Here is a 14,214-nt window from a genome sequence, read left to right as displayed (position 1 = left end):
AAAAAAAAAAAAAAGAAGAAGAATGAATTGGAGCTATAACAGATGATGTGGAGATTTTCTAAAGCAGGTCTAGTAAGAGAAGTAGCATACAGAAAACTAGGTATATGATCCTAGTTTTTAAAAAAAACAAACTTAGACAAAAAGCGCCTAACAGGTATTTATATATGTATGTGTATGTGTATCTTTCAGTAGTCCTGTGTAGAAGAAGCATAGAAAAAAGTATAGAAGGTCACTATGGTAGACAGAATTCTACAATAGCTCATGATCTCTGCCCCCAGGATTTCTCTGTGATTATGTTACATGACAAAAGAAATTATGCAAACATAAATAAGGTTACTAATCAGCTGACCTTAAGACATGGAGATTAGCAAGTAGGACACACCTAATCACATTTGTTCCTTCAAAGCTGAGAGTCCTCTCCAGTGGGTTACAGAAGTCACAGAGATTGCAAGTGTGAGAAGGGCCTAATGACAGGGAGGTGCACAAGGGTATGACAGGGCAAGAATCTGACAGCAGCCCTTAGGAGTTAAATATGGATCCTGACTGAGAGCCAGTAAGAGAGAAAGGGAGAGCAAGAGGGAGAGAACACTTCAGTCCTACAACCCTAAGGACTTAAATTCTGCCAACAACCTTGTGCATTTGAAAGAGGTCCCTGAGCTCCAAAAAAGGAATACAGCCCAGCCAACACCTTGACTGTAGCCACATGAGACGTGAGAAGAGGATCCAAAAGTGTTGCCATAAGCTATGAATTTAAGCAAGAGAAAATAAGTGCAAGTACCAGCAAACAGGGTGCTGCTGTAAACAAATACTAAAAATGTGGAAAGCACTTTGGTAAATGGGCAGTAAGTAAAGGCTAGAAGAAGTTTGAAATGCCGGATAGAATAAGTTTAGAGCGCTTTCAACAGGCTACCAATAGAACTGTGGACCAAAAAAATGTAGCTTCTTTCTTTAGCTTAGAGACCGCTAAAATTGCCTTGAACAGTCAAAATCTAGATGTTCACAGCACTGCTGGTGAAAGTTCCAGAGGAAGTGAGGGGCATGTTACTGGAACCTGGAGGAAGGTAAGCCCTTATTATATGAGGGCAAAGTGCTCACTGAAATGTGTCCTGCAGTTGTACAGAAAGAATTTATAAATAATGGACTTGAACACACAACTGAGGAGATTTCTAAGCAGAATGTGCAGGGGGCTACCTAGTTTCTTCTTGCTGCTTATAGTAAGAGGAGAGAGAGAAACTGAAGGAACAACTGTTAAGCAAAAGAGAATCAGGGGTGGCGCCTGTGGCTCAAAGGAGTAGGGCACTGGCCCCATACACTGGAGGTGGCGGGTTCAAACCCAGCCCCGCCAAAAACTGCCAAAAAAAGAATCAGTGTTGGATAAGTTTGAAAAGAGCCTCTCCAAATGACAAAAAGAAGATAAAAGTCAGAAATAGCTGCTGAAAGTGTGACAAAACTGAGTGTGTACCTAAATAACCCTTTGCTGAAAACCTGAAAAGACCAAAAGGTCAGAGTACTTGACCACACAAAGACCCTTACAAAATATGAAGGATGTCTCTCAGATTTTCTTAATCAAACCAAAGGACTTCAAGGAAGTTGAAGAGCACTGTCCTTCTACCGTCTCACCAGAAGCTAAAAACAGAGAAGGAATTATCTTGGAAACATCTATGGATGAGACTTTTGTCTACTGTCATAGGAGTGAATTCCTATGAAACCTTCATAGAGCCCATGAGGTTGCTGAGAATATTGTATCAGGAAAAGGGGGAGGTGAGAATGACCCCAGGACTGACAAAAACCCACCTGCCCCTGCATCTTTGCATCCAACACCTATATCCCGCTGCCATCACCACCAGGCCCAAGAGAAAGCCTGAGGAGGATGCTAAAGGGGATAAAACCAAGGCAAAGGACAACCACCAAGAAGATCCGCAAGGTTGTCTGCAAAACCTGCTCCCCCAAAGCCAGAGCCCAAGCCTAAAAAGGCCTCTGCAAAGAAGGAAAGAAGGTACCCAAAGGGGAAAGGGGTAAAGCTAATGCTGGCAAGGAGGGAAAGAACCCCCTGCAGAAAACGGAGATGCCAAATAGACCACCAGGCACAGCTGAAGGTGCTGGAGATGTCAAGTGAAGTATGTGCAATTTTGCTAAGTGTGTACTTCCAGTGACTGTACAGTTTGAAATACTATTTTTTCTTTTTTTTTTGCAGTTTTGGCAGGGGCCAGGCTTGAACCCACGACCCCTGGTATATGGGGCTAGTCCCCTACTCCTTCGGCCACAGGCACTGCTGTGATATACTATTTTTTATCAAGTATTTTTTTAAACACAGAATTTTGTTTTACTTTTTTTTTTAAAATTGAGACAGAGTCTCACTTTTTTGCCTTGGTAGAGTTCCGTGGTGTCATAGCTCACAGCAACCTGAAACTCTTGGGCTCAAGTGATTCTCTTGCCTCAACTTCCCTGGAAGCTAGGTCTACAGGTGCCTGCCATAATGCCTGGCTATTTTTTTAGAGACGGGGTCTCACTCTTACTCAGGCTGGTCTCAAACTCCTGAGCTCAAGCAATCCACCCCCCTCCGCCTCCCAGAGTGCCAGAATTACAAGAGTAAGTTACTATGCCCAGCTTGTTTTACTTTTTTCTTTGGCTGGGGCTGGGTTTGAACCCACCACCTCCGGCATAAGGGGCTGGCGCCCTACTCCTTTGAGCCACAGGTGCTGCCCTCTGTTTTACTTTTTTTAAAAGCCATATTATTAGCACATAGAACACTTCATTGTTGTTGGGGGGGTGGGGGGAAAGAGCACATGTCACTAAAAGAATGTCTCCAAAGTTCGATTAACATGTCAAAGACATCTTTCCCTTCTAGTTCCAAGAGATTTCCTATTGGCTCCCAAGAGGAGGGATTCCCTGATGTTGGCACAAATGCCTTGTGGGATGAAAAAACTAACTTGTTTTTATATCCTATTCTCCCTTTCTGCTTTCAGCATAGTCTTAACTCCCTTAAACCTAGTCATCTCTTGAGACCTAACCCCTAATAATAGGTTACCAGTATGGGAAGGAATCTGGATTTTTCTAGTGACACCACTGAGACGGCATCCCTCAAAAGAACAGCGGTTCATTTCATAGGTTGTGGATCTTCAGATAAATTCTGCCATTTTCATTTCACTTCCTGAAAGTCGGTCAGCTTGTGAAAAGTTATTAAACAACATGCTAAATGTGAAATGTCACGCAGCCACAAAGGAAGACTTCATGGACAGGTGCAGTAATCACGCCTGTAATCCTACCACTCTGGGAGGCCAAGGCAGGTGAATCACATGAGCTCAGGAGTTCAAGATCAGCCGGAGCATGAATGAGACCCTGTCTCTACTAAAAACAGGAAAAACTAGCTGGGCATTGTGGCCAGCACCCATAGTCCCAACTACTCAGAAGAATGAGGCAAGAGAATTACTCAAACCCAAGAGTTTTAGGTTGCTATGAGTTATGACACCACCGCATTCTACCCAAGGTGACAGAGTGAGATTCTGTCTCAAAGAAAAAAGGAAGACTTAATTGGATTTTGAGTGGCTTTCTGATTTTTATAGGAAGAAGGAAGTTTAAAAGTATACTGTTAACAATTGTCTGCCCAGCTACTACCTAAAATCCCATGATTATTTATGAAAAGTATCTTTAATAAAGACTGAAAAAAATAAATAAAATTGTATCAGCAGAAATATTACTGGCACAGAAGGTGAATGAAATGAAAGGAGGTAGATGGACAGGAAGTGGCTGATAAATACTACCTACCATTCAGGAAAAAGGGAAGGACAATTCAGAACATGAAACTAAGATCCCAGACGGTGGCACCAAGAGTACAGATGGCAGAGCTGAGAGATCATTCCCAGGCCTTAAAATTTAACCAAAGAACTCAAACTGGAGTTTGCCTGGCTAGATTTCAAAACTGCTTGGGACCAGTCATTCCTTTGTATAGTATCTTTCATTTCCCCTTTTTGAACCAGAATGCCTAAAATTTTATCCTATGCCTGTGCCACCATTGCAGTTTGTGAGTTCTGGGGCAAATAACTTGTCTCTTTAGTTTCATAGGTCCACAAAAGTTGTACCTAATGGATTATACCCAGACTCCTCAGTCACACCTAATTTAGATTACGATGATAAGATTTTTAGACTTGAACTGATACTATAATAGGGTAAACATGTGGAACTGAGATGGGGTGAGTACCTTTTGCACATGGATGTAGATATGGACCCTTGGAGGTCAGAGGGCAGAGTACTGTAGCTGGAATTCTAAGATGACACCAATGACCACTGCCTCACATAATCTGCCCTCCCCTCTTGAGTGTGAATGAGACCTATGAATATGATAAGATGCCACTACATGATTATGTTTTATTGCATTAAAAAGATTTTGGCAGATATAAATAAGTTTATTAATCAGTTCACTGTGGGTTCATCAAAAAGGACACTATCCAGATGAGCCTAACCTAAAAACATGAGCCTTTTAAAAGCAGAAAGGAGCTGGGCATGATGGCAGGTGCCTGGGGTCCCAGCTACTTGGGAGGGTGAGGCAGAAGAATTTCTTAAGCCCATGAGTTCAAGCTGCAGTGAGCTACAGATAGTGCCACTGGACACCAACCTATGTTGTGGAGTGTGGATTGTGAGATGGCAAGACCCCCACAGCCCACGAAGTGCATTCAAGGAATGGCCCTTAACTGCTTCTCCTCCCTTCCTAAAACAATAGTCCTTTCTCCTTGCTCCCTCTGCTAGAAGTCACATAGCTTCTGTACACTTCTCTACCTTTTGCCTAAAAGCACATAGCCTTCTCTCCCTGAAGTTAATCTTTATTCCATGTACTATTACTTCCCCTCAACCTTTAAGATAAAAATATTCCCACTCACTTTCTTTGCTGATTTACAACATTGTTATTATAAGTAACCTTGTTTAGGTACAATATAAATGAAGCAGTTCACACAGTTTGGCGCTGACTGCAGTCATCAGCTGCACCAGACCTCCTGATCCCATCTCTTTATCTTTTATACAATCTATGTCTCTTGTGTGAGTTATTTTCTCAATTTCCCGCCATTCCCCCTCTGGTTTGTTTACTCTTTGAGTTGGTTCGTGAAACTGGGTGACAGAGTGAGACTTCATCTCTAAATAAATAATAAATACATCAAATAAAATCAGAAAGTCAAATATTCAAAGCAAAAGAGCTCTTATGAATCAATGCTAACTTGAAGATCCTGGGGGACGTGTAGAAAGTTATTTGGAAGTATTTTGAACTTCTAAATATATGTGCACTATAAAAGAGAACGCTACCATTGCCTTTCCATAGCCATTCTCTCTCTCTTCCTAATAGCATAATCCTTATGCTGTTGGTGAGGTAATGTACCCAGGTAATAAAAACTATATTTTTCAGTTTCCCTTGCATGTAGGCATGGCCAGAAGACCAAACTGCAGTCAGTGAAAGACAACAGGATACTACAATTAGAACTTCTAGGAAACCCCCATTGAAGGAGGACATGGATTGCAGAGACACCTTTGCCCTTCCCCCTCTTCTTTCTTTCTTCCTGCCTTGAGTAAAGATGGGATGGCAGTGGTCCCCACAAACTGGAGGTCACCTTGAGAATGGAAAGCATGAACAAAAATGATGCATCTTGAGGTCACCTTGAGAATGAAAAGGATGAACAAAAATGATGGAGCCAAAAAGTAGAAGTCTAAGTCCCCAGGGACCAAGAAAGCCAACTTACCAGCCCTGAAGTAGTTTCTTTTTTGTTGATTTATATTTTGTTTTAAGGGGTTCACTTTGTTTTTGATGATAATTTTAAGATATGTAGTATCACTTTGACATTGTTTAACTATAAAATATTGAACACATAAAAGTATCCATAATTTAGATGTATAATACATGTAAAATAAATGTCATTTTATCCATTATCTAACCTAAAAAGAATAGACATTTTCCAGTTCACGGTTCTCCCAACCACATCTTTCTGCCTTGTCCTACCTATCACCCTGCCATAATGAACCATTATTTTGAATTCTGTGTTAAACATTCCCTTATTTTTTTATTAGTTATACTACATATTTGGGTAACTCTAAATTATACTGCTCTACTTTACTTGTTTTTAAACCTTATATTAATTGTATCATACTCCATGTATTTTCCTACAATTTGCTTGTTTCCTCAATATTCTGAGACATATCTACATTGATCCAAGTAGCTATGGTTTAATTTTACAGCTTTATAGCATTTGATGCATGAATACATCACTATCTAGCCATTCCCCCCTTGATGAATATGAGGGTTGTTTTGTACTTCTAGGCTATTATATAATATTGCTATAAACACTCTTGTACTCATCTCCAAGTGCTTCCTGACTCTTTGAATATTATGGAATACATAAAAAATTAAGGTATTTAAATGGCATTAAGTTGTACACTGGAGGTGAACTAGAAGATGTGTAAAGTTTTGAACATGGCTACAGGCCCACAGTCTCCCATCCCAAAGGCTAAGGGGATCAGTAAGTGGAAGTACCTCAGTGCCCCACAACATGAGGACAGAGACCTACAAATAGAATACTAGGAATGTATCAGCTAGGCATATCAGCTTTACTAGAAATGAGACTGAATTGTTTCTGAAAGTGGTCAAAACAATTTGTACTCTTACTGGCACCATGTTAGAGTTCTCACTACTCTTCGTCTTCACCAAATTTAGATGTTGTTAGACTTCTTGATTTTTGTTAAAAATAATAAAAATAAATAAAAACACCTCTCTGGTCTTAATTCATATTTTCCTTATCACTAACGAGATTGAGCATCTTTTCACATTTACTGGTCACCCCTAGTTCTTCTTCTGTGAAATGCCTATGCATTTCTTTTGCCCATTTCTTACTAGGTTATTTGATCTTTTTAAATACTTTTTTTGCCATCCTTAATATATTCTGGTTAGTAACTACATTTGTCAGTTTTATGTATTACAAAATCTTCTCCCAGCATATTGCCTGTTGTTTAGTTTTTCTCTTTTCACTGTTCATTATTTAATGAACAAAATCTTTTAACTATACCCGTCTCTTCCTTTATGGTTTGAGTCTTTTTATGTCTCTTTTAAGAAACTCTTTTCTAAGCTATTTGTTACTGATTTCTATCTGAGAATGTTCTATGAATAAGATGCTTTGAAAATATGTTCAGTATTACTTTCTAATCTAGCATGAGATTAATTTTTGTACATTCCAAATACTTAAGAATAATAGGCATTTTCCAATTGTTGACTAGAGGTTCTATAATAAATGCCCACTAGATTACTGATGGCAAACAATGGCTGGCAGGGTGAATGACAAATCCACCCCTAGCCATCTGTTCATGTATTATCTGTGGCTGCTTTCACTCTATAGAGTTAAGTCATTGTGACAGGGACCGTATGGCCTCTGTAGCTGAAAATATTTACTATGTAGGCCCTTAATAGAAAAAGTTTACCAACCATTACACTAAATTTGTTTAAAACTATTTTCCTTCTTTTTTTTTGTCTCCTTGGTATCAATTAATGAAAGGGTTGTTTTGACATATTCTATGATATTTGGAAATTTGGAAATTTCTTTTTATCTTTGCTTTGCTATTTTATGTTGAAGCTAATTTATTAGGGGCAAACAAGTTTAAAATTATTCCATTTTCTTAGTGCATGATTTCTTCTACCATTAATGTGGTAGCCTTTTTGTCCCTAATAATTATTTTTGCTTTGAAATCTGTTTGAATGGTATTGTTGGTATAGAAGCTTCTTTTTATTAGCATATCCTTTTTCCATTCTTTTATGTCCTTACGTTTGGGTTGTGTCTCCTATAAATGAAACAGCACACAGCTGGACTTGGTTTTCCCCATGGAAATAGATGATCTCTATCTTTTAGTTAGGAAGTTTGGCCCATTTATCATAGTGACAGATATATTTGGTTTCATTTCCACAACCATAAATTGTATTTTCTTTTCACCCTATTTTTTCTATGATTCTCCCCACTTTCTTTCCAGCCTTCTTTTGGATTAAGATATTTGGACTATGTCATTTTTTACCTTTGTTGATTTGAAATTTTAACTTTTTCATGTTTCCCCAAGCATTGTAACATACATTCTAGACTTAGTAAAGACAAAAATTTCATACTTAATATATTAAGACAAAAAGTTTGTACCCTCCTTCAGAATGAGGTCAGTATAGCTGAACTCTCACGGTCAGATTTAAACATTATTGTCCCGTATGTCAGTTTCACTTTGCTTATTTGTTTGCCATTTATTTTTATTGTGTTTTTAATGGAGAAATACATCATCTGTTTTCAAAATAGTGCTTGAAAATACAAGGAGTACAGAACTACAAAACAAAGCAAACTCCAGTCACTATGCACATCATATGAAAAAAGTTGTCTGATAGTCAGGTAATAAATATTAGAAATAAAAAGTCCCAAGTTTCCAGCTCGGTAAAACAGGTACAATTACAAGAAATGTTTAATAAACTAATTTTTCCCCAATATGTAAACAAAATGACAAGACTAAATGTGTGACTGGCAATTTCAACCTTATACCATAGTTATTCAAAATACATGAACATGGTACCTACTTCACCCGATTTATTATTATAGTGAAAGGGTAAAGTGATTGCACAGGTCAAAGATATGAAAAACAGAAATATTGTATACTAGACATCAAAAAGTAATAGTGAAAAGAAAGTCTCAAGTACTGTATAGCCTAAAAGGAAAAAGACTATATTCCAACTTTGGAGAATTTAGAACAATAGGAAGAGTTTAAGTAATCGCAGTTTAACATGAAAAATGCACATGTGGTAGAAAGGAACAGTTGAGGAGGGGTGAGAGAGGTCAGAATGAGGCTAATTGGAAAGCCTATTAAGTTTTCTATGTCTGGATTAAGAAAGACCTTCCATTCATCTACATCTGTTGTCCTTCATGTTTCCTAAACATGGATGCTCTTCTGCTTAATTATGAGAGATTTTCAAAATTTTAAAGTAAAGTATTCCTTATTTTTATAGGATAAAACAAAGAGTAGAAAACTGACTAAATGTCAAGTGTTTGCTAGAAATTATTTTTATGTTTCTAACATAAAATTTACTGATAAATTTTGATAAGTAATTTAAAAAATTAAAATTGACTTAAAATTCTTGGAGAAAATGCTGTTTTGCCTACTTGTTTAAAATTGGAAATTAATTTTCCTATAAGTAGGTATTCTGTGGAATTTATAAAATTTCTCAGACATAAGAGATCAAAAATGCCTCATATGGAGAGATCAAATGGCCATCTAAGACTAGTAACATGTTTCACAGGCTTTACCTTTAGTAAAGTTTTACTAAAATATTAGCCATGAAACCAAAATTTGGTGTTTTGTGCCATGTAGCCACAGGAGTATGGGTTTCACATCATGGTTTAGAAAATACTAGTATTCTGGGTTTTTTAAATGAAATGACATACAGGCGTATCTCGTGCATACAAGTTAAAAGAAGAGGGGAAGGCAAAAAGCCTTTTTTGTTTTAGGACAAATGATTAAGGACAAGAGAATATGGAGCTTTATTAGCTCAAAGAAAATGTTTGATCGCTGATTATATACTCTCTAAAATAATTCTATAGATAAAACAAATGTATCATTTCTTAATCACGTCCCATCAAAACCAAAGTAATTACTGTATTGATGTCAAATACGTACCCTAAAGTTGAATTTCATTTTAAAGGGTTACAGCTACCTTACAGGGACTGAGCTAGATGTACTTTTATGCTTTCTCTGAGGTATAGTGTTACCACTACACAATGGTATCCAATCTTAATAGTGAAGAAACCTCTTCAGGAAAAAAACTAAAATTCATCAAGTTGAAAAATCTAGTTAGTTCTACTTTCTAATAAAAAATATAAAGTGCATCATCAGTATAAGAAATTCTGATACCAGTTTGTATTGCAAATTATCCCAACAATGCATCAAACTTAAATCCAATCCAGATGTCAGTTATGTGTACAAATATAGCTGGAAGGTTTTTCAAGGGCAGTAGTCCTTTGAAATAACTAATGTAGCTTTCTGACACATTGATAATCTGACACATTAATATTAGTACCCCTAGCTTCACAAACTAGTCTGGACTTCTGATCAGTATTAGCCCAGTAAAGGAAGTTACCAAATGGCGATAGATAAATCTATTTCAAGTCATATCTAGTCTGGTACCCTTCACTCTCCTTCTTTAGCATTTGAAGACAACAGTTGAGTTGGCAGATATCGTTTATGGACCCTTGAAGTTGTTTTTATCCGTTGGATCAGTTTTATTGAATTCTTGATAACAGGGATAGGATTTGCAGGGAGAACAGGGATATTGGAAAGATCTGTACTGGATGTTTCCTGAGAGGCCAACAGAGAAGCCGTGGTCTGAATTATTTGTTTCTAATAGAGTTGTACTTGTCACTCTACACAGTTCTCTTTGGTTTTGGTTTTCTTGTTTCTTATTTATGAGGTGAGAATGTCCTCTAGACGCCTATTATAGGATTCGGTATGTTTGTTGCTGTGTTTCCTGAAGATCTGGGTGGATGGCTTACAAGACACGTTGAAGAAACCACTCTGGGGACCATGGGCTTTGGTGATGGTGAAATAGAAGGTTGTGAGGCAGTTTGAGGAATGCTTTCACTCGATGCAACCCCCGAGCTTTCACTGGGATTCACTTGTTGCAAGGAAATTTCAGTAGCCTGTATGTTGGTTACAGATCCTGCCATTAAAGTCAGTGCAGGACTGCTTCTTCCCTGAGAGCTGCCAGTCAATGGGCCAATCTTCATAGTGCTAGTAGATGAAGGCACAGAAATTCTGTTTTCACTGTCTACAGACAAGTCAAGCCTGTTGTCATTCAAAGCTGTTAATCTCACACCTTCTGTCTGTGTTTTCTTTTTCTGAAGCACATGATCAGGCAGTAATTGATGAAGTTCCTTTCTTTTCAAATGCATGGCAGCAATCTTCATATCCATCTCAAACATTTTAGTATTTATTGCTTGCCTATAAACTGTATCTGTGAAAGACTGAATATCATAGGTGAGATCAATACTGAGAATTTCAGAGTTTTCTGGCTTCTTTAACACTAACCCAATTACCCACATTGTACGAAATTCTTCCTTCTCAGGATTTTCTTTGGGTGCTGGAAATGACTGAGGATTCACATGTGCCAGAGTAATAAATTCATTCTTCTCTAAGCTCCCAACCAGGATTCGGATCTTTGATTCCACCAACCCTACCCATTCTAGATGTTGTTTTTCTGTTGGTGCACTTGCCAGAAGTACAATATAATGCTTGTACTTTTGAAAGAAGCTTGGAGCTTCAAAAAGTTTGGACCACTCTGCCTTACTCAGCAAAATTTCATGTGTGATAGCAAGCCCTTGTTTAAATTCTTCAATCATGACCATCCTGGTTGAAACAGACACATTGTATGTGGAGTTCTGTTGTGGGTATGCTGGTGTAATTATAGGCATAAGATGATACCTATCACTGGGATTTACTCTTGGGTCCCACACAGGTAAATTAAGATTCCTTTCTTCAGGCTCTTTCAGTAACACTGGATTTGGCCATTCCCATTCAGAAAATACCAAGAAGAATTTACGTACAAGAGTTGACGCTACTGCATTTGGATAAAGCTGGCAAGTTCTAGCTACTAGCATAGCCCAGGAAACACCTCCAAGGAAACCTAATATATTAGAATAGATATTGTGACACTTGGCCCACAGTTTGATGGCTCTCAGAGTTAACCTGAAGTTGTCAATGTTTGGCACTAGATGTAAAATTTCATCTGTTACCCGGCAACCATTAAGGCTTCTTATGCATCTAATATCTAAATTTTTAAGCAGACTGTCATCTCTTAGGTCCAAATCTTCTGGAATAGTCTGCAGTGCTAATCTTGCAAACAAAATATCAATCTCTATCCCATCAAAACATAGTTTGATAACTGGTACAAACGCCTCCTCAACAGCCCTTAAATCTTTTACTTCTTCCTGTAGTTTCAATTTATCATAGAATGAGGTAAAAAAGTCGCTTCGATCAACATGTCTTGGTGCAACACACAAAGCATCAATATCGGCACCTTTTGTATGTACTCCTAATCTATAAGAGCCGAATGTAAAAATTTTTCCCCCAACATTTTCAATTACAGCTTGTGGAAGACTCTTGCTTTCACTGATTTCTCGAATCCATTCCTTTACCAGATTATTCAATTTTTCCAAAATTAAAATCCTGCGCTGCAGTTCCTCTTCCTCTTCAAAGACCCCAAAGGGCTTCAGGGTTTCGATTAATTTCTGGGTAAGTGTGCAGTCAGTGTCCTTGGGGGCAGCTAGACTGATAGGGGAGGAGATGCCATAGTGCTTCTGCGGAGGCGCCGTCTGTTGTGATCCCTGGGTTGTCACCGGAAACGGCATCATCTTTAGAGCCAGCCCCGCCAGGGCACGTCCCCCCCCACCGCGACCTCCGCGGCCGCTGTACGGGTCATGATCCGCTGAGGAGGGAGGGGCGGGGCTCCTACCAGCCCTGGTCCAACCCCGCTCCCGCTCCGCGCCCGCCGCTTCAAGCGCTTCTCCTCCTTCCCCTCGGCCCCAACATGGCGCCCGGACCCCAGAGCAGTGGCGTTCTAGAACGGACCGCGCACGCGCAGACGCCTGCGCACCGGACGCCGCTGCAAGGCCTCACGGGAAATTTGGCTTTCCCAAGGGTGGGATGCACAGGGCTCAGAGTGGCCTTTAACCTGCCAAATTCAATCCTGTTATTCCTGTTTTATACATTAACCCGGCTTTGCCCATCTCTTTGGTCACCATTTGCTCTGATATGTTAGATCTGTATCCTTCTTGAAGCATCTTCAGACGATCCTTTGGAAATCTAGAAATCCCTTCATGGAGAAAATCATAGCTCCCTATCCTGTTTGCTGCAGCTGGTTCCTGGATGATGGTTTAGCTAGGTCTGCATTCTAGGTAGGCAGTTATATCTGGCCTTGCTTTGAAGACACTATTCTGCTGTCTTCTGGTTTCTCTGGTTCTGGTCAAGAATTCTGCATCAGGATAAACTGCTGCTTGTCTGTCTTTTCCTCTTGGCAGCTGTAAGAATCTGTCTTTACTGTCCTGCAATTCTACCACTGTGTGTCCTGGGGTAGATTTCTTTTTATTACTTACATGAGGATACCCTATGATCCCCAAATTGAAAGAGTCACCCTTTTACATTCTAGAGTCACCTCCAGAAGATTCTGGAATAGGGCAGTGCCTGTGGCTCAAAGGAGGAGGGCGCCAACCCCAAATGCCAGAGGTGGCGGGTTCAAACACAGCCCCAGCCAAAAACTGCAAAAAATAAAATAAAATAAATGTCCTGGAATCTGTTCTCCCTAGCATTCTTTTGATTCTCTTCATTTAGACATGTGACAAATCTTCTCATTCTATTTTCTATGTCTCTTAACCTATTTTTCTTTTGGGGTGGTGCCATGTTACCTTGGCAGTTGTATTTAGTTTGCTCTTTAAGCACTGAAGTATCCACTAAAATACTTTTTTTTAATTAGGAGCAATCTTCCTCTTTTTGAATCTTCAGTGCCTATTTGGATGGCATTATGTTCTTTCAGGGTTCTTTTCCTCCTTTTTATTTCTTTAAGCATGGTAAACATACTTATTTAGCACTGTAAAATAAGTATAACTAATGATCCAATTCCTAATGCCCTTGAGAATCTAGGTTATATAGTTTGTTTTCTAGTAACTCATTTAGAGTGGCATTACTTCTTGTGTTTTATAATTTGGGGTTATGAGCTCATTTCAGGTGGGGCATCCTGGGGTGCCTGTATAGAGGATGTAGCCTTCCAAAAAAATATTTGCTTTGTTTCTAACAGATGCCTTTGTACACTATCAAGTTTCATGCAATATAATTTAATTTCTTACACAAAGATTATCCAGACCATGTAGCTCATATAATTTTGAATCTCCAATACATGTGAGAAGTTGTATGATTTTCAATTCTAGGCAAGAGTCTTTAGTTTTCCACACTCAAAAGCCCAACCTAAGAGCCCAACAAAGGCAACTTTTTTTTTCTTTGAGACAGAGTCTCACTCTGTTGCTCAGGCTAGATGCCATGACACCAGCCTAGCTCACAGCAACCTCAAACTCCTGGGTTCAAAAGATCCTCCTGCCTCAGTCCCCCAAATAGCTGAGACTACAGATGCCTGCCACAATGCCTGGGTAATTTTTTTCTATCTTTAGTGGTAATGGGGTC

The 14,214-nt window shown here is 39.0% G+C and overlaps 2 protein-coding genes across 2 annotated transcripts in view; both read right to left on the bottom strand.

The window, feature by feature from the left end:
* The window catches only part of RADIL (Rap associating with DIL domain), a 74,052-nt gene that overhangs the window by 52,014 nt on the left and 7,824 nt on the right, over window positions 1-14,214 (bottom strand). The gene's annotated exons all lie outside the window — the stretch shown is intronic.
* On the bottom strand, window positions 10,481-12,395 carry PAPOLB (poly(A) polymerase beta). Its single transcript, XM_003804062.3, is given in 2 exon segments — window positions 10,481-10,531; window positions 10,533-12,395. Coding segments are annotated over 2 exon segments (1,914 nt in total).

This window comes from Otolemur garnettii, unplaced genomic scaffold (assembly GCF_000181295.1).
Source record: "Otolemur garnettii isolate 467f Iridium unplaced genomic scaffold, OtoGar3 scaffold00092, whole genome shotgun sequence".
NCBI classification, from domain to species: Eukaryota; Metazoa; Chordata; class Mammalia; order Primates; family Galagidae; genus Otolemur; species Otolemur garnettii.
The sequence above is the reverse complement of the archived record's forward strand: the minus strand, read 5'-3'. Positions and strand labels throughout refer to the sequence as shown.